Genomic DNA, 21,848 nt, shown 5'->3' on the forward strand with positions numbered 1-21,848 from the left:
CAATTCATCTGTAGTACAAAGGACATTTGGAGGGCACCAAAGTAGGCCAGTGAGGTAGCTTCATAATATAGGCAAGTTGAAGAAAAAGGTCAGGCAGGACCATGAGAGAATCACTCCAAAAAAATGTACTATAGATATGCTCCTTGGCAAGTTTCCATCACATTTGTCTCTTGATGGCCTCTTTGTGCAATTATAATGGGCTCTTCATAGTCCCATATGCTGCTCAAAGTTCAACACTACACAAAGGCAACAAACTCTTAAGGGCACTAGAGTTCTTCAACTGGTCCCCAAAACTAGGGCAGAGCAGGGACCATGACTTTCCCATTTCAATGATGATTATCACAAATTAACTGTGACCGACACCGACCAATCACAAACCACCAGGCAGTACTTAAAAATGAGTTGATTAGGTACAACTGATTTTAACACTATTTCAAGCAATTTTAATGCTGTTTGATCAACAAATAATAGTCCATATCTAGGTTTCCAAGAGTGATTTACAATAAAACTAGAACCTTTTTCAGAGGACTAAAATACAGATTCCCCTTTCAAATGAATGCCCTGATAGAGTATACGTCAGAATTCAATCCACGCAATCAAACAAAACAAGTTTTAGCGTGAGCTGGCATCGGTAACCCATCTCAAAAGTTAGTGCCATTCAATTTCAGTTAGTTGGACCTATAATAACAGGTATAGAAGTAACATTTCTGGTTTCTCACTGTTTTCTCCAGCTCATGGTCATCAAAATAAAGCCAAAGAGGGTACAATTGAAAACCCCATGGCATCTTCAAAACCCAACAAGGGTTGTAAAAAGTGAAACTCCCAACTGTAACATCAGTTGTAGTATATATGATATCTGGAATCAATTCATAATTCCTAATTTAGACAACTTGTGGATCATATAAATGGAGACCAAATTACTAAATTAGGCCTGCACATCATCAAGTTGAAACAGGTGGCGCCAGCTCTTCTTGTTTACCTGGCACAGATGGTTGGTCTTTTGCAACTGGTAGAGATGTCTGTTCTTGAACAGGTACACATGGCCTCCAAATTGTCTCCTTGCCCACATCCATAAGAGCAATGCCCTTGGCAGCCAGTTCACTTCGAATCTCATCACCTCTGGAGAAATTTTTGTTCTTCCTTGCTAATGCTCTTTCTTCAATCAGCTGCAATATGTCTTCTTCTGTTAACCCTGCTCTCTTTAGTGCTTTTTCTTTCAACTGCTGAAGAACCTGTCAAAAAAAAAAAAGGGTAAAATTTGTTATGGATTTCATCATCAGCAAGATTTAAATATTTTGTTAAATGTCCTAATAATTATTGCAACTTTCTAGTAAGAAAAGTGGACAGTCTAAAATGCAGCGACTGTAAGGTGATTCCTAGGGAAAGCCTGACATTTCAACATAGGATTTTGATACTAGATTTATGCTTTAAAGGGCAATACCAAGCTTGGAAGGATAGTGGGCGTCATAGGACGACATGGTGAGACCTAAAAGGGGTTAAATTAGAAATATTTAAGAATAGAATGAATAAAGAAGATACTTGAGACTTGGAAAATGATACTAACACTATGTGGAATTCGATGGCTAATTGCATGAGGAGAATCTCAAGTGAAGTCCTTGGAAAGTCGAAAGGAAAGGGACCCAACTCTAACGGAAACTTGGTGGTGGAGGGAGGAGATTCAAGTGGTAGTAAAGACAGAAAAAAAAATGCTTTAAAAGGTGGCAGACGGATAAAACTAAGGAAAACCTTAAGAGCTACAGATTGGCTAATAAGGAGGTCAAAAAAATAGTGAGAGAGGCTAAGTTGAAAGCCTATGATGACCTATACACTAGACTAGATAGTAAGGAGATAGAGAAGAGAATATACAAACTTGCTAAGATAAGAGAGAGGAAAATAAGAGATTTTAATCAGGTTAAGTGCATCAAGAGTGAGGACACTAAAGTGTTAGTGAAGGATGAAGAGATTAAGGAGAGGTGGAAGAACTATTTTGAGAAGTTAAATGAGGAACATGGAGGAAGGTCAAAAGATGAGGAAGTAGCTAGTAATAAGAAAAACCAAGACTACAGGTTCTATCGCAGAATTAGAAACTTTAAAGTAGAGATTGTACTGAAGAAGATGAAATCAAAAAAGACTTTAGGACCCAATAATATCCCTATTGAAGCTTGGAAATGTTTGGGTAAGACGGGGATTGTTTGGTTGACTAGATAATCTGGCAAGATTTTGTTGACTAGAAAAATGCCGAAGGAGTAGAGGAAGAGTATTTTAGTGCCAATATATAAGAATAAAGGAGATGTCCAAAATTGCAACTATAGAGGAATCAAGTTAATGTGTCATACAATGAAAGTATGGAAGAGAGTGATGGAACGTCGATTGTGAGATATAATAGAGGTGTCAAAGAATCAATTTGAATTTATGCCTGGTAAGTCAACAATAGAAGCAATCTATCTTTTGAGCAAAGTAATAAAAAAGTATAGAGAAAAAAAAAGAGGCATTCCTATGATTTTTATCAATCTTGATAAATCATATGATAGAATACCTCGGGATATAATTTAGTGGGTGTTAGAGAAGAAAAGGATGACAAAATGCTACATTGATGTGATTAGGGACATGCATGAACGTGTGGTGACCACTATTAGATCGCCGACTAGAGAGACAAGTGAATTTCCAATTACTGTGGAATTACACCAAAGATCGACCTTAAATCCTTATCTTTTTGCTTTAATTATGAATGAGTTGACGAGAAACATTCAATAAGATGTGCCATGATGTATGCTTTTTGCAGAAGATATCATGTTAGTGGATGAGACTAAAGGAGTTAACACTAAGTTGAAAACTTGGAGAAAATCACTTGAATCTAAAGGATTTAGGATAAGCAGAACTAAGACAGAGTACATGGAGTGTAATTTTAGTAACAATAACAATAGAAGCAGAAGAAAAGTGAAAATTGAAAATCAAAAACTATCTAAGAGTAAATATTTTTGTTATTTATGATCGATTATCACAACGGTTGGGGAGCAGATGTAGTCTATAGATTTAAGGCGGGGTGGCTTAAGTGGAAGAATGCATCGAGGGTACTACGCGATAAACAAGTACCTACTAGACTAAAGGAAAGTTCTACAGAACGGCTATTAGACCAGCGATATTGTATGGGACGGAATGCTGGGCAACTAAGAAACAACATTTAGATAAGATGAGTGTTGCTGAGATAGAGATACTAAGGTGGATGTGTGGCAAAACTAAAAAAGACAGAGTTAGGAATGAGTATATTCGTAAATGGGTAGTAGTACCGATAAAAAATAAGTTGAAAGTGAATACATTGAGATTGTTTTGTCATATATAATGGAAACTAACAGAGACAGTAGTGAAGAGATGTGATATAGTGATGGTAGATAGAAGTGTTAGGGGGAAAGGGCAAACCTAAATTGACGTGAGCTAGTGTAGTAAATAGATAATCTCCTTAATTTGACTAACCAAATGGCCGTTGATAGAGTCGAGTGGAGAAAAAAGATTCATGTAGCCGGCCCCATTTTATGGGACTTAAGGCCTGGTTTGGTTTAATTTGATTTGGTTTGGTTTGTCCTAATAATTATTGCAACACCTCAGAGTAAGTTGAAGTTGACAGCAATCCCAGGATGCACAAAACTTCCTTGACTTCCTTCTCTAGTTCAGTGAGGGACTGAATCGTTGATAATTGTTGTTGTTTCGGTTGCTTCTTCTGCAAAATTTTAAAATAAGAAATCATTATAGATAAACACAAGCACAAAGGAACATATATGCTCATATGCAAGAACAGCCGTGTGCGCACGCAACAGAGGGAGGGCAGGGATGGGAGAGAGATTACAAGCATTATGCTAGAACCAATTTCAAAGATGCACCTTGAGCAGGTTCAAAGAACTGTTCATGAATCTCAAAGCTTCTTGGAGAGTAGCATTCAATAAATATGGTGTGTGCAAATCATCTGACAGTTTAGTCTCAAGATCACTGCGTAGTTTATTAACGCAGTCTTTGGCAGCAGGAGTAATCCGAGCTGTTCTGCCATGTGGTTCACTTCCCTCATTTTGGTTTCCTTCTCTAACCCGTGACAGAGCATCCTCAGAATCTTGTAATGTCTATCAATCAAAAACCACTTAACATTAGAGCAATCCATGTAAAATTAGCATGGAGAGAGATATAATGAATGGCATTCATGGCAAAGTGAGACAAATGGAACGAAAAATATAAAACAACCTAAGCAACGACAACATTCATTTCCCACAAATTTTTTAGTGATTCTAATAAGAAAACCTACTACATATATATCAGATTTTCAAATATCAGAGGAAAAACTCGGTCATCTACATTCAACAGAATCAACACGTAACAGCTACCTTACCATTAAAGTGCAGTTCTTGCCTGCACTCCACCATCCTCTCTACATCTCCGAATCCAACAGCAATAGCTAGTCCTCCTATCTATTCACTAAATATAAATAAAGTAGAGCTCCCTATTCAGTTGCTGCCAGATGTCAATCTAAAGTAATTTTATTTAAATTCTAAATTGATACTTCTAAATTTATTTCTTCTTATTAAATAATGTGCTAAATCAATTTACTCTTCCAATTAATACACTCATAAACTAAAATCTCTCTCTCTAACTCTTCAATTAATACACCATCTCTCTCACCTACACACACAAATATATATATATACATAACATAACTCAGCATACTGAGTGTTAAATTAAAATTTCAATTTCAATTATGCATCCTTGTTTTTATTCTCTCTCCATTGATCATTACATAATTAAATGTAACTTTTGTTGATGCCACATTTTAAATAAATCAACCCGCATGCCCAACCCCATTGCTTATACACAGAGAAGAAGCCCAAGGAGTTCAGAGAAACAGCCTAGATTAAAACCCAGTCCAAAAAAGTCCAATCAGCAACAAATTTACCCAATTTCATCTATTTCAAGATGACTTTGGCTTGACCCAACCCATTTAAGCTCATTCCTGGGGTGATGACATGGTTGCCACATGAACCCAGTCCATGTCATCATGCAGATGACAAGATATTTAGATTGGTTGGGAAAGAAATGAGGTGGTCATTAGCTGGCTGTCCAAGGCTTTCACTGAACAATAAGATTCTTTTGTGGATTTGACTTAGTTATACTTATTGTCCACTCATTGGTCCAGATCATTTCTGCTAGATTCCCTTTTGAAAACTCATATCTTTGACTGATAGTTACTACTTTCAATAGGGCCTTCAATTCAACAGACTAATTCCCAACCTGTTTGGAACTTTGAAGACATCAAAGATGATGAAATAGTCTTGAACAAGGTTAACCCTGTCTTGACACCTCATCCATCTGATTAAGAATCTGAATAACCCCTGGATAGGAGTCAAATTAGCACCACTATAAATATAAAAGCCACATCCATTTCAAACCAGAAGTCTCATCATGAAATTTTCTCCGAAGTTTCCTCACTCAGTTATTCACCTTTCACGTCCCTCATGGTCTCAAAACTGAAAAATCTTGAAACCTTACTAAAAACCACTAAGTAAGCTTAACGCAGACTAACTTAGCTGATACAACTTTTCCACGACCTTTTCTATTCCAGCCAGTGTAAATCAGTCATCCTAACAGCATACCAGTATCTTAGATCATTCAAGTCTCCTTTATAAGCCTATTTTGGCCTCTTAAAGATATGAACTTTCATTTTGAAGCTCAAATGCTTTAGTTTCAGTCCAGTCCAGCTATTCAAACTTCAACCACTACCCTTCTCTCAATTTTTTAAGTTTAAATGATCATCACTTAGCCTTCAAAACTAGTGTCTTCATTGCCCATTATGTAATTTAAGAGAATACAAAGCTTCAGTGATGATTATGATATCATCACCTTTTATATTAATCAATCAACTGTTACAAAAGGAAGCCCTAAGGCACTAATTAAGGAATCACCTTTTATATTGATTGATTGATTAACTGATTAAGGAATCACAATCAATCAATCAATCAATCACAATCTAATCTAAATAAGGAAATATTCTAACACTTCCCCTCAAGCTCGTGCGAAGATATCTTGCATGCCCAACTTGCCTAGAATGTCATGAAATTGTTTACTCCCAACTCCCTTGGTGAGAATGTCTGCAAGTTGTTCGCCTGACTTCACAAAAGGAGTACATATCATGCCGCTAGTGAGCTTCTCCTTGATGAAGTGGCGATCAATCTCAACATGCTTTGTCCTGTCATGTTGAACAGAATTGTGAGCTATGTTGATGGCAGCCTTATTATCACAATATAGCTGCATAGAGTCTGTTTGGCCTATCCCCAGATCACTCAACAACGGCCTGATCCACAAGAGTTCACACATACCTTGTGCCATAACTCTAAACTTAGCTTCTACACTCAATCTAGCCACCACATTCTGTTTCTTACTCATCCCAACTAACAAGATTGCCGCCTACAAAGGTACAATATCCTGATGTAGATCTCCTATTAGTTATTGACCCTGTCCAATCAACATCTGTATAAGCTTTCACTTTGAGGTGATTATGTTTGAAAAAGTAAAGACCCTTTCCAGGAGAAGATTTCAAGTACCTCAGAATTCTCATAACAGCGTGAATTTGATGAGAAGCATGCATAAACTAGCTAATCATACTGATAGTAATAGCAATATCAGGACGAGAATGAGATAAGTAAATGAGCTTACCCACTAGTCACTAATAACTCTGCCTATTAACAGTTACTCCTCCTTTATCATCACCAAGTTTCTGATTAGCTTCCACTGGGGTATCAGAGGTCTTACATCTAAGCATCCATGTTTCCTTTAAAAGGTCAAGAACATATTTTCTTTGTGAGATGAAAATCCCATCCTTGGAGCGAGCAACTTCTATTCCTAGAAAATACTTCAAATTTTCCAAGTCTTTGATTTCAAACTCACTAGCTAAATATTTCTTCAATAAGGGTATTTCCTCACTATTATCGCCTATAAGCACTATGTCATCCACATAAACAATGAGAGCTATAGTCTTACTACGTGATGAATGTTTCACAAAGAAAGTGTGATTTGCCTAACTCTGCTTGAAACCATATTTAAGCATAGCCTGAGTGAATCTCTCAAACCAAGCCCTTGGAGACTATTTGAGACCATATAACGATTTCCGAAGCCTGCATACTTTATCCTCTATCTGATGATCCTCAAAACCAAAAAGAATGTCCATATATACCTCTTCTTCTAGATCACCATGCAAGAAAGCATTCTTTACATAAAACTAATGAAGTGGCCAATCTAAATTAGCTGCTAGAGAGAGAAGTATTCCAACTGAATTCATCTTAGCTACTAGTGCAAAAGTCTCCTGATAGTCTACTCTATAAGTCGGAGTGAAGCCTTTTGCCACAAGTCAAGCCTTGTAATGCTCAATGGAACCATCTGCTTTGTGTTTCACAGTATACACCCATTTACATCCCACCGGTCGTTTGTCCTTAGGTAACTCAGTTAATTCCCAAGTGTTATTCTTACGAAGTGCTTTCATTTCTTCAATCATGGCAAGTTTCTATTCAGAGGTAGCAAGAGCATCCTAAAAATGGTTAGGACTACTAACAGAAGAAATGTTTAACACAAAGGCTCTATAAGAGGAAGACAAATGAGAGTATAACACAAAGTTTGAAATAGGATGTTGAGTACAAGATCTCACACTCTTTCTCTTGGCAATAGGAATACCAAGATCAGTAGTGTCAGGAATATCAATATCAGCAGACTCAAGAGAAACAAGAGGTACAAAGTTACTTGAACTCTTATCAAAAGCCGAAGATGGCAGTGGGCGAACAAAAGTGGCCTCTTGTATCCGAGTAACTTTCTGTCTGTCTTTGTCCTTGACATAAACTTGTCCTTCCCTATCCTTGATGGCATTGGATTCTATAGTCCCAGTAATAAGTAGTGCAGGAACAACTGGTTCCACCATAAGAGCAACAGGGACAATAGGAATCTCTTCACACCAACGCTCCCCCTGAAAGGATGACTGTGACACCAGAGAAGACAAGAAGTAGGATTGAGACTCAAAAAAAAGTGACATCTATGGACACAAACCACTTACGAAAAGGAGGGTGATAACACTTATACCCCTTTTGAGTAGGCGAGTATTCGAGAAAAAACACACCTGAGAGAGCGAGGGACCAACTTACCAAAAGTAAGAGAATGATTGTAGACAAAACAGACACAGCCAAATATTTTAGGGAGAATGGAAAACAAAGACTCTGAATCAAGAATGACTTGAAGTGGAGCTTGTTTTTGCAAAACCTAGGTAGAAAGACGATTAATAAGATAGGCTGTAGTGATAACGACCTCGCCCTAGTAAGACCGAGGCACACTCATAGAAAAACATATACAGTGAGCCATATCAAGAAGATGACGATTCTTGCGCCCTGCAACCCCAGTTTGTTGAGGGGTATTGGTGCAAGATGTCTGACGTATAATGCCATGAATGGAAAAATAGCTCTTTAACCGAATCAATGTATGCACTCCCATTATCAAAACGCAAGATTGACAATTGCCCCAAATTGAGTACAAATCATTTTATGAAAAGTTTAAAACACAAAGAAAACCTTACTTTTTTCTTCATGAGATACACTCAAGTAGTACAAGAAAAATCATCGATAAAGGTAACAAATCATCTATGGCCTTTTAAAGACATAACACAAGATGGACCCCACACATCAAAATTTATTATAAAAAAAAAAAAGCTGAACTTTTATTAAGACTTGGAGCAAAAGAAGCTTCTTGTTGTTTGCCAAGTTGACAAGACTCACAAAGAAACTCAGACACATTATTGTTTGTAAAAACAGATGGAAATAAATGCCTAAGTAAATGAAAAAAAGGATGCCCAAGACGCCAATGCCATCGCCATAAATCCTCCTTGGTGGTTAGGAACTGGATGGAATGATAAGCAAGCTTGTTCGGCTGATCCAAGAAATATAGACCATTTTCTGCACTACCACTACCAATTGTCCTCCTCGTGATAAGGTCATGAAAAGGACAATGATCAGGAAAAAATGTCATACTACAGTTCAAATCCTTAGTAATACGACTCAAAGATAGAAGATTAACAAAAAAAAAATTGAGAACGTGGAGCACTGAAAACAGACATAAGGTAGGGGTGACATGAATTAAACCTTTCCCAGAGATAGAAAAAACAGTACCATCTACAATTCTAACTTTGTCATGACCTGAAGAGGGTTTATATGCTGAGAAAAGGTCAGAAGACCCAAACATATGATCTAAGGCACCAGAATTAATAATCCATGGCAAAGACTTATGGGAAAGAAAAGCACTAGGAGAAGAGACTAAATTACCTGAGCGGGCAAATGACGAGGAAGATGGACTAGAAGCAGTAGAAGATCGGCGGGTCAGCAAATGATGCAGAACATCCTCAAGCTCAAGAGAAGTCATGCTAGATAAACTATCAGAAGTTGGACCAACTGAAGCGGAAGTAGAATCAAGGGTGTCAACAGCACTAGATTGATGAGCTCGTGGATTAGAGCCACGTCCTCTGGCCTAGCCTGATCGATCGCCTCTAGTACCAGACCGATCACCCCAACTCCCTAATGAAGCCCCATGAAGCTTTAAACATGTCTCACGAGTATGCAACAGCTTGCGGCAGTAATCACAGAACAAAGTATCCTTCCCTGAAGGATTGGAAAGAAGTAATGACAAACCAGCCCCATCTCGAGAAGGAGCAGAAAGTAATGTTGAACGGTCTCCAGTAGCTGGTGGTAACATAGCAAAACGACAACTCGACTCATTCTATATATATACAAATGCCTCTTGAAGAGATAAAAGAACATCCATGCCAAGGACACGACTCCAGACCGGATCAAACTCCACATTGAGACCTTCCAGAAACTTGAAGACCCTCACCTGTGCAAGAAACTTCTGGTAACCAACTGAGTCAACTATACAGACAGCCTTGTAATCCAAGGGATGATCTAAGCGTTTCCAACCATTAGTCAGAAAGATGTAATACCAAAAAGGTGTAATACTAGAAAACTGTATGCTCCCCCTATACTGAGCACTCAATAGACCGGTACAGCTCAAAAGACTGAGAAAAATTCCCTTTTCGAAAATATGTAGCAACGACTGCTTCCCAAATATTCTAGGCAGTATCCATGGATAAGTAGCTTTCACCAATCTCAAGAACCATGGAATGACTGAGCCACCCTCTGATTAAAGAGTAGGTAATATCCCATTGGTCATAGCCAGGATCTGTAATACCTGGTGCTTGAACTCTCCCATTAACACATCTCATCTTCCCCTTCCTCTTCAGAAAAAGTGTCAGACACTGAGACCATGAAAGGTAATTCTGACCATTAAACAGAGCGGTGGTGATTTTGAGACTAGGGTTTAGGTTCTTAGATATAGCAGTCATAACTGGATTGGAGCTCTCCCCTTTAGATGGGTGAGAAGTAGTGGTGGATTCACTAGTTAGGTCAGCCATAAAAGGTCTACAATTTCAACCCACAAAACCTTGCACGAATCACGAGAATGGAAAGAGGAATGGAATGGGCTGGAACAAGCAAAATCACATACAGACCACTATGGGAACATAACAATTAGATTAATAGGCCATCTATGGACCCAAAAAATAAATCAAATACGGAAAAATGAACCTCCAATCAAAACAAGTGCTGAACTGTGTTCAAGAAAGTAGAGGGAAAGAAACTTGGGCCACCAAAATATAGGCAGCCCTCAAACACTCATCCACATGAGCCGAAATACACAAAGAGACGCTAGGACAGCCCTCACAAGGGTCAACTAGGCCAGAGGGGCCTTCGGCTGAAGCCAAAACAGCTCTGTGGGACCTTGGCTGGTTCCGACAAAGAATTAGGGACCAACAGTGGAGGATGGGTGATGATAGCTGATGGCTGGTTGGTGGCAACGGCTATGTGGGTGACAGTTTTTAGGGCTATTGCTCTGATACCATGTAATTTAAAAGAATACAAAGCTTAGGTGATGATTATGATGTCATCACCTTTTATATTAATCAATCAACTCCACAAAAGGAAGCCCTAAGGCACTGATTAAGGAATCACCTTTTATATTGATTGATTGATTATCAATCAATCACAATCTAATCTAAATAAGGAAATATTCCAACACATTATTCAGTCTATTACAACATTTTTCTCCAACTCATGCCCATAACTCACCTTGAGAATACAATATGTACAACTTTCATTCAGCGTCAGCAGAACATACACAAAATGGGCCAATCTTCGGCTTTGAACATACTAAAACTACTGCTATTCTGATATTGTGTGTGCCGCAAAAAATCATGGCTTGCTTTTGTTATTTGCTTAACTCTACCTAGTATTTGCTAAGTTTCTTTTTCAGCTTTCCCTCTTATAGGTGCAACAGAGGATGTCATGGGTTTGACACACTTTTAACATCACGTGCCGTGCTCGACCTCCAAGAACCTGAGGTTGTCGGTTCAGCACACTTCAAAAACATTACAAGTTCTGACAGCAGATCAACCTTCTAGACATGCAGCCCAGAAGGTCAAATAAGAACTGTACAACAAATTATGCAATGCCCAATGGGGTAAATTAGTTCCAACAATCTAACTCAACATTCTATGACAACAGGCTCCATGGGTCCAGTCACTACAAGAACCATACAAAAGGCCCAAAGTTAAAATCAGTTACTAACTTGTTGGACAAGAGCTACTAACCCAGCTTATCAGCATATGTAAGTGTCAAGGTGGTACAAAACACCATCAACAACTACTTCTATTTTTTCTCACTCAAATACCAAATAATAGAAATATGAATGAGAACCAAAGTATTAAAAGGCTTTAGTCAAGCTCACCTCAATGCTTGTCTCGAGGCAAGACTAAGGAAAAACGCCTCAAGGCTTTGATTTTTAGGCTTTACCCCCCAAAGGCTTGCGCACATAGTCTGAGACATGCGCCTTGTATGCCTTTTACGCATAAGAATGTGAGGCATACACATATGAAGAGTTTGTCTTACGATCTTGTTAAACTTAGTCTAGTAAATGGCTTTTTTTAATTATAAAAAAAAAATAACCAAAAAAAAAACCTTTTGCAACTATATTCTATAGGAAAAGTTGCGTAAATGACCAATCAAGAAAAAACACAAAGTTAGTGATTAATGAGAAACTTAATCACTAAAGCTAAAAATACTAATTTCACTCTCAATAGAGCAAAACTTCCTTCTCTGCAATGAGCCTTGAGCAAAACATATTTACTTACACCTTTATATTTAATTTTGATATATTTATTTATTGTTTTAAAATATTTACTAAATATAAAAATTTAGAATTTGAAATGCTTAGCCCTTAAGGCTTACGCCTTGCCTCATGAGGGTTAAAATGTCTCATTTTACGCATTCGCCTTTAAAAACTTCGATGAGAACAACACTCATGTTAGGTGAAAAACAAAAATGAAAAATAAAGGAATCCTAATTATAGTATTGTGAGATATAAAAAAATGCATGTAAGATTTTCAAAAGAAAAAATTGGAAATTTAACCATAAAAACCTACATGAACTCATAGCTAGGTAAAAACTAACACTTCAAATCTCGATTAATATTACGAATGAGTTTGAACATTAAAATGTTAGATTTTATACATATCAATATAAAAAAATTAGGACAAACTTCACTTTTGCCCCTTATGATTTGGGCCATGTGCAGTTTACCCCCCTTAACATTTGAAAATGACCACATAACCCCCACGTGGTTTGTGGACTGAAGTGCCCAATTAAACATTACGTCCAGCTTAATAGCAAGCATAGTTGTCAAATCGTGAATCGAAATGGCCTTGTACCGAATCGTGAAGTGAATCGAATCGTAAATCGTAAAGATTCGGTCACTTTTTATAAATTACTTAGAAAAATATATCTACACACTTGGATGTTAAATATAAGGAGAACTACATGCAGGTGGAAGGGAGAGAAAAATTACTAACACATGGGGAGTGCAAGTGTGTCTATGGTGGGATGCAAATAAAAGACTGTACTTGCACCCCTCTCTTGTGTAGGTAATTTTTTTTCTTATCTCACCTGCATGTAGTTCGCCCTTAAATATATCTTATAAATATAAAATATTCAAACCAATCAATGAAATGTTATTTTGAATGATGATAACGAGGTCTGATAGGTAAGAAATTAACACAGGTTTCCATGTAAGATCACCATCTTACCTTTTCCTTTTTTAGATATTATTTATCATGCATTCTTAATAAAGAAAATAAACAAAGACAAACTTTCAATTTTCAAGTAACAATAACTTAACAACTATCTAATTGGAATCCTATTAAAAACTCCATGATCTCCAAACTAACAACAAATCATGTATATATATTGGTTATTTTTGTACTAAACCCTATTAAAAGTTGTTTTGTCATTTTAACTAAAAAAGAGGGGAAAAAATAATCGAAATATGTCGGATATGATAGTTTCAAGAATTGCATGAATCGTAAAAAGTGAATCGAATCGTGAATCGATTGTAAATCGTGTTGTTCACTAGAGATTCACTTTCAAAACAGATTTACCTATAGATTCGTATCGATTTTGCAAAAAATGCGAATCGAATCGTGTATCGAATCGCGAATCAAATCGTGTATCGAATCACGAATCGCGAATTGTAAGATTTTGATAGCAGAGACAGCAAGTGTGAAACACGTGGCAGACATAATATGCTCATTTTCAAATTTTAAGGGGGTAAATCGCACATAGAATAAAATACAGGGGGTTAAAGTGCACTTTTCCTTCCAAATGAATAACAAAATATTCGTAATTCACACTTAAATTACTTATATACATAGGTACTTTAGTCTTTTTCAATAAATCGTTAATGGGCCTAACAGTGCACTTCAGTCCGCAAATCACATGGGGATTATGTGGTCATTTCCAAATGTTTGGGGAATAAATCACACATGGCCCAAACCACAGGGGATAAAGAGAAGTTTGCACAAAAAATTATGGGCACATTTAAATATAACATACACAAAAATATCATAAATTCTTCATTTAAATCACTTGCTTAAGATAAGGCTTTGTCCCAAATACAAGAGCACTAATGCTAATGCAAAATGACTTCTTAGCACGTCATACTAAAATCTTCTAAGTTATTGGAATAATTACAAATTCAAGTAAAGGTGATCATAGGTTAAGAAATAGTTCGGCTCAAGTAATCTGCTAGACATTAGAACCTTTAAATCTTTTACTCGTTGTATTAAATCACAATTCAACAATGATTTTTATCATCACCAAATTTTACACAGGCTTAGTTTCTAAAATACAGACTTACCAATTTGGTTAGGAACTTAGGACTAACACAGCCTAATAAACTTAGAAGATAAAGCTTAAAAAGCAAGAATATAAAAACCATACTCAGCTCAATTTAACGCAATTTGGTCCATGAATGTATGTGATAGAATTTTTTTTATTTCTTTAGGAAAAACAAATTATTTACCCATGTATTATACAACAATCTTGAGATTCGTATTTGAAGCCCAAATCCCTTCATTTCAAATTTATCCATCGAAATGCAACCTAGGGGGGTATGATATGCTTTCTAGTTTCTACCTGATACACGTAGAAAACAGCCTCCGATGCAATTTCTATCTGTGAAATTGAGTAGTTGACAGGAGACCTATAATGTGTGCCCATCAAGAAATGCCTCAAGGCCAGGGGATGGTAAAGTTTGGTAACCTACAGAAAAGAAGAAAAAAGATAAACCCAGAATGCGTCAGAACTTGCAATAGAAACTCTTAAGAGGATACCATATAAAGCTACCAAGATATCAAATATAAATAATACATTTCCCTTTTACCTCACGAATAGTGAAAAAATTCCCAAGAGATTTCGACATTTTCTCATCATTTGCAGTGACAAACCCATTATGCACCCAGTAACTCACATTGCTATCCGGGCAGGCAGCACAGCTTTGGGCAAGCTCATTCTCATGATGCGGAAAGATCAAATCCATTCCACCACCATGAATATCAAATGAATAAGTCAGATAATGAGCACTCATCGCACTGCATTCTATGTGCCATCCTGGTCTTCCAGGACCCCAAGGGCTGTCCCAACTTGGCTCACCAGGCTTGGCAGCCTAAAGCAAGGAAAATATAGGGGAATCATATGCATCAGAAAATGATAATTAAGATGAGGAAAGTTGTGAAGGAATTCTACCTTCCACAATGCAAAGTCGGCAGGATTTTGCTTTCTTGAATCAACGGCAACCCGTTCACCAGCTCTATTGTCCTCTAGCTTCCGTCCAGATAATTGGCAATAATTTGGGTATTTATCAACAGAAAAGTACACATCCCCTTCCACTTCATAAGCACAACCATTACGAATAATCTGCAAGAGAAGAAAAAATAGAACATTAAAAAAAGAAGACTATTCAGGAACATTAAACAAATCCAACCAAAAAAAAGGAAGCAACAAACAAAGAAGAAGTTTAACAAAAGAAACAAGTTGTGTATGCCATGACTAGTTATCAATTTCAAGTGTACATGACAGTCGTTGTTTGCTTCCAATAAATCTCATATCCTCAAATACAAGTCGTCAGGAAAATCACAAAATTCTTTCACGAGAATGCACCAACTTAACTCAATAAAATTGATAACTAGAACGGAACACAAGAATATCCACACACGAGTTATGTTAATATGTTTTGTAGCATTTGAAAAATGCATATTCCAACTAAAGGAATATATTACTCACTATTGTAGCAAGTCACTTGGAGTACAATTTCTTGAAGCATTTTATTGTAGTCTCATCTCCATATATCAAATATGTTCATTTGTGCCTCATGCAAGTACATGCCTGTGCATATGTGTTTGTGTAACTGCACAGACACACAAGTCTATGCATGCCTCTTTGTGTGTGAGAGAGAAGGGGGGTTAATTTATCCAACAAATAGGAGAAACACAAAGACCATAATGGGTGTTAGTTTCTCATCCATTGTTGGACCCATTTCTTAACATCCTAAACTTTGGGGACAATTGATGATCAAACATGGTTTTAGAGCTCTAGTTCCATGAGGTCCTAGGTTCAAGTCTTATCATCCTCTTTATCTCCACTGTTGTGTGATTTGTGTTGCTTGTCTTTGTGCACCTCCTTCACTCAATCTGTTTGAGAGACAGGATTGCATGTGAAGAGAAGTCTTATATTAGTACTCCCTCCATCCCAAAATAGTAGTCCCTTATTCCATTTTTCATTATCCCAAAAAATTAGTCTCTTTTCAAAAAATCAAGGACAAAAATAACATGAATTTCCTATTTTTCCCTTCTTTTAAATTCTTACACAAAAAGTATAATTATGACAATTGACGTTCCCAAAGAAATTCAAAGGGTAGTTTTGGAAAGTAAGTATTTTTAAAGTGTAATAATTTTACTACCAAAAAAAGTTGGATTCCTCAAAAGGGGCTAATATTTTGGGACGGAGGAAGTATATATTATTGAGCTCATTTCTTAATAATTAACCTTTTGGGACAATTGGTAATAAAACTATAGGACCATAAGTACCTGAGCTATCATATCCCTGATTTGGTCCATGTGTTCAGAAACACGTGGCTGATGCGTAGGAGGAAGGCACTGAAGATCAACCACATCATCAATAAATTCTTGGCAGTAGCGGCTACTCAGAGCTAATGGATCCTCCCCAAGTTCATTCGCTCTCCGAATTATCTGAGAAAATACAGATGTTAACAGCAACAGCATAATATGATGCATTTAAAGCATAAGAAAAATATTAAAGCAGCAAAAAGTGTAGTTGGACTGGTTTTTCCATAAAAACTACAAAAGATGCTGAGTTATTAAATAACACAGAAACTTAATTGGAATGTGTAATTTGCTCATCAATTAAACTTAAATTGTAATCAGTAAGAAAAATGTAAGCCACTTTAACCTTTGTTCAGCCACTCATCTAGAATTAAGACATGTACATTGATGACAAGTTAAATTCAAAACACAGATTTATTTAGTACCAGGTTTGACCTTAAAATGCAGGTTAAAAATTGGTCATTTAGGATACAAATTCTACACGTGTTTGGAACCTGCACTGCAATACCCAGATATGTTCCAAAATGAATAGATATGACCAATTCAGATAAGCAGGACATGGATCAACTGAAATATGTTGAACTTCCTGATAGCCAACTCTGTATCTATCTGCATGTAATACATAATAATATGCTAACTCATATGTCACTTCAGCTAATTAAGGTCCAAGTTGGAATTGGAAAAGGCCGACTGGACAAATGAGAAGAGAAGCCTTGGTTTTGTTTGGTTTACATTTTCAAAAACTATTTTTAAACGGATTTTCGTTTGTCTTTACTGAACTTTTTTCATATTTTAGTCAATGTTTTTTTACTTTTTGAGGGACTTAAGGCTTGGTTTGGTTTGGTTTGGTTTTTTTACTTTTTAGATATATCAAGATTAGATGCATCTAAAAAGTAAAAAAGTTTAACTAAAATATTAAAAAAAAAATCACTAAAAACAAACAGAAACCTAAATAAAACTGCACACAGATTTTTGTTCGAATTTTCATTTATTTTTAGTATTTTTTAATATTTTAGCCAATTTGTTTTACTTTATAGATGCCTCTTGATTAGGTGCATCTAAAAAGTACAAAAAAAATTGAGTAAAATATCAAAAAAATTCACTAAAATAAACAAAAACTCATCTAAAACAGTTTTTGAAAAATCAAACCAAACAGACACTATGGCAAGAATTCAATAGGAACTCACAATAGACATTCTAAACAAGAAGCTTCACAATTAAAGTCATTTATGGGTACCAGTGACAACTGGAACTGCAACAATATCATGTGTATTAACAATAGACACTTCTGTGCAATTTAATTATGCAAGTAAGAAAAGAGTTTAAAGCCACTGCACAAATAATAGGGAAGAGAAACAGGGGATATGTTGTGATAGGGATGATGAGAGTATCACGACAAGGGGAGCAGTTAAGCTGCGCCTAAGTCTAGAGATGAGAACTAGGTCTAAGGGTTAACTTGTGGGGTTCTATCATGAAATTACCAAAGGGAGATATTGCTAGTATTAGAACTAGCATTAGGTTGGCCATTTTATTTATGACTATGTAATTTGCATCTTAGGAAAATCCAAGTAACTGCAATAAGCATAGCATATTAGTCATGCCTTAGAGCCTTGGAAGCTTGAAGTGCCTGTGAGAGAGCTTCATCATCATGAAAGATGCTATAGAAGAGTTTCATCGCCACCAAGGTTGCTTTGGGCAAAGCTAGGAGTGAGAAGACCTTAAAGGGTTGACACAATTGTGCATTTAGACATTTTGTTCAATTAACTTGGAGGTTGGTTGACCAAGGTAGTCTAGGTCACTAGTGAGTAGCGACCAACCACAGAGGCTTGTCGACCAGATAGGGTTGTCTATCATACACACATTTGGATTCGCCCATGGTAAGTTCTAGAGTGTTGGAAGCTTTGCAGAACAGGAAGGGGCAGCCAAACTTTGGCTATAGGCAGACCCACTGGAATCTCAATTTAAATCTGTTAGGCTATGAGCTGATGAAAAGCCTGCTATGCCATTTGAAAGGAAAAGTATGATACCAAGTGACCTCATTGGGTATTCATGACGAGAGACAAGTACTTGAGAGCTAAAGCACCTCTATTCGCCCTAGATCACGTCATTTCAAGGTTTCCCATCTTATGTAAGTGTAAGTTTGTGAAACCTCGTTTACACCAATGGAGAAGAGTTTGCTCCTTGGAAGTTTTGGAGTTATCATCTTGAAGGTATAACTACTCATCCTAATGCTATACATAATTGTTTGTATACACAGTTATAGTATCACCACCCCACACATACGGAACATAATTTCGTTTCATTTCCATTGAAACAACTGAAAGATTTTCGTTCCTAAGAAATTAAAATGAAACAATTTGGAATACCAAAATTCCAATGTACTCGGGAAAAATGGTCATATTTTTGCACTTTCAATCTATTATGCAAGATAAAATGTTGTTACATGTAGAATTCATTGTCAAAAGGCATTTTACTCATTTTATAGCAATTATACAACAATATATACATATAGTGATAATGTTAAATACAAATATATAACTATCCAATGAAAAATATCAAACACATATCCCACACCCTTGTCCAAGTGTCGAGTGTCCAATACAAGTATTTGATATACTTTGAAGAGTCCATGTAACAAATCTTGTGTATCTTGGTCCTAGTGGAGATAACACCCAAATAAATAAATAAATAATTTAGAACACAAACGCAAAATCTAGCATTAGAAAAAAGCTAAGATGATAAAATACTCCATCTGAAACACAATTTCATAACCTATTAACACATTGTATTTAAAACCTTGGCCTGCATCATAAAATTATAGAATATGGCTCAACACAACGCATTTGACTTCTCACCTTATCATCAACATCAGTGAAATTCCGTACGTACTTGACTTCATAACCTAAGTGTTGTAAGTACCTGCAAAATTCCAACTCAATAGAAGCATGATTTGAATTTTGAGCCAAATAATGAAAAATCATGAAGACAATATTCTTTTGTAAAAGAAAAGGCAATAAAGCATGATTGGAATATACAGCTTAATAACCCAACCCTTTATGGAGGATGCAGATGGAGAAACAAACGTGCATGCAAACTTCAAGATACCAGATTTTATTTAAAATTATTAAAAAAAATTCTCACCTGAGTTTCATGAAGCAACAAAGTAAAATCATTTTACAGGTTTTGATTCTAAAACACTTTCTATGCGGGTCTTACTAATATGATGGCAGCATGCAAGCATTACAGACTACAATTAACAATAATATCCCAAACAAAACCCCTTTCTAATAAATCCTATGTTCAGAAAACTGGACATTCTGATTTGTCCTGAAGAAAATGATGCATTACTCATACTGACATCAAAAATTTAGTAAACATGGACCGGGCAACCAATAATACGACATTCTAATGTTTTCAAGTGATTCAACAAAGTAAATTTCACAGGAGCTGTTTGAAATTTCAGACAATGCGAACAAAGGGTACAAATAAATAACTAGTAATAAAGTAGTTCTATAGGACAGGTCAGGCAGTCCTAATACTACTGGAATTGCATGTAGCATAATCCCCAACTCAAACACCACCTTGTAATTATTTTAAAGAAAAATTAAAAAAACAGAAATGAATATTACCAGATATCATATACCCCCAGTGGAGGAACATTGAAAGGCCAATGCTTTTTTTTTTTCTTTTTTTTTCCCTTCAATTGCAAGGCCAGTGTGATATGACTAATACTTTTCTCTATCAAAAAGTAATTCACTGTACTCCAAAACATTGAAAATTATCAAAATTGAGATTTAACTCACAATCAGTATAGTTGAAGAGGAGAGTCTATTGGTCTCAAATTAATTGCATATATTACAGAAATTGAAACCTATCGAGAGATAGAGGGGAACCTGAAGAGGACATCGAAGGCGACATAGGCACGAGCGTGGCCGATGTGGCTGAGGTCGTAGGCGGTGACGCCACAGACATACATGCCAACCTTGCCTGCCTCTTTCGGCTTGAATACCTCCTTCTGCTTCGTCATAGTGTTATACAACTGAAATTCCGCCATTTTCAATCAAACCCTAGTTTTGCAGAAACCCTAGTTTTGCAGAAACCCTAACCCTAAATTATAATCAGCTCAGAATAGATAATGTTTTGGTGTGTTTTTTTCTTTTCTTTTTTTTTTTCTTTTTTTTTGGGGGGGCTTTTTTTTTTTGGTTCTTTTTTTTTGGGGGGGGGGGGGGGGGGGGTAAATCTTGTGCTTCGTTTATGTGGGAATAAATTTAGGAAAAGATTCCCTATATTAAATCGCTTAGATGTGACTCCATCTGTACCAGTTTTATTTGAAGTGGCTGTTGTGTGTGAGTATGGATGAGCACTACTAAATATCCCCAGTGCGGGTCGCACCCTACTGGGATGGCGCGACTCTATTGGTTGACAATTAAAAAAAAAATAGTTTTTTTTCGCTCAATCACGGGTCTCTATCTCATTGGGGGTCGACCTCCAGTGGGGGTATAAAGCATTTTTGAGTATGGATCCTCTGTCACGATGTCCTATAGTACTTTTTACAGTGGTCTTTAAAATTATAGGGAATTTTTTTGATAAATCCACTTTTTAAGAATTTTATTCTATCCAACTTATATTTTTTTTGACTATTACATTAGGTCCTATTTGACATAAGAAGACCAAAATATCCTTTTCATCTACTTATGTTCCATTTAGTTCACATTATTTTCTTATGTTTCAATAAGTCCTATGGGTGACATAATTACCAAAATACCCTTAATGTGAATGTTCACACCGTCAATGTGAATGTTCATATCGTCAATGTGTAGGGGCCCGGCCCATGTTGATCCTCGTGGATGCCCGAAAAAATTTGAGTCGGGCCGGGGCGGGTCCGGCCCATTGACAATGTGAATATTCACATTGACATGTTAATATTCACATGAATAGAAGTGTAAAATTGGCCCGCGTCCCGTGGCGGCGTAAAACCCGCCCACGGCCCATGGGCAGGTCCGGTCCGACCCGTTCACAATGTGAATATTCGCATTGACATGTTAACATTCACATTGATAAGAGTATAAAATTGACCCGCGGCCCATGGACTGCCAAAAGCCCGCCCACAGCCCGGGGCGGGCTCGGCCCGGCCCGTTGACAATGTGAATATTCACATTAATAGGAGTGTAAAATTAGCCCGCGCCTCGTGGCTGTCCGAAACCCACCCACGGCCCTTGGACGGCCTGGGGCGGGCCCAGCCCGGCCTATTGACAATGTGAATATTCACATTGACATGTTA

At 36.8% G+C, this 21,848-nt stretch overlaps 1 protein-coding gene across 1 annotated transcript; it reads right to left on the reverse strand.

The window, feature by feature from the left end:
- Window positions 1-610: 610 nt before the first annotated feature.
- Window positions 611-20,925, reverse strand: LOC114294669 (Cysteinyl-tRNA synthetase, class Ia family protein). The gene is made up of 9 exons (XM_028238809.2): window positions 20,461-20,925; window positions 19,423-19,486; window positions 16,532-16,693; window positions 15,192-15,362; window positions 14,830-15,111; window positions 14,583-14,708; window positions 3,876-4,109; window positions 3,599-3,715; window positions 611-1,232 (listed from the first exon to the last, which is right to left on the reverse strand). Exons 1-9 carry the CDS (start codon window positions 20,619-20,621, stop codon window positions 942-944), a joined length of 1,608 nt encoding a protein of 535 aa, XP_028094610.2. The 5' UTR covers window positions 20,622-20,925; the 3' UTR covers window positions 611-941.
- Window positions 20,926-21,848: the final 923 nt, after the last annotated feature.

This window comes from Camellia sinensis, chromosome 10 (genome assembly GCF_055761805.1).
Source record: "Camellia sinensis isolate YWXY chromosome 10, ASM5576180v1, whole genome shotgun sequence".
NCBI classification, from domain to species: Eukaryota; Viridiplantae; Streptophyta; class Magnoliopsida; order Ericales; family Theaceae; genus Camellia; species Camellia sinensis.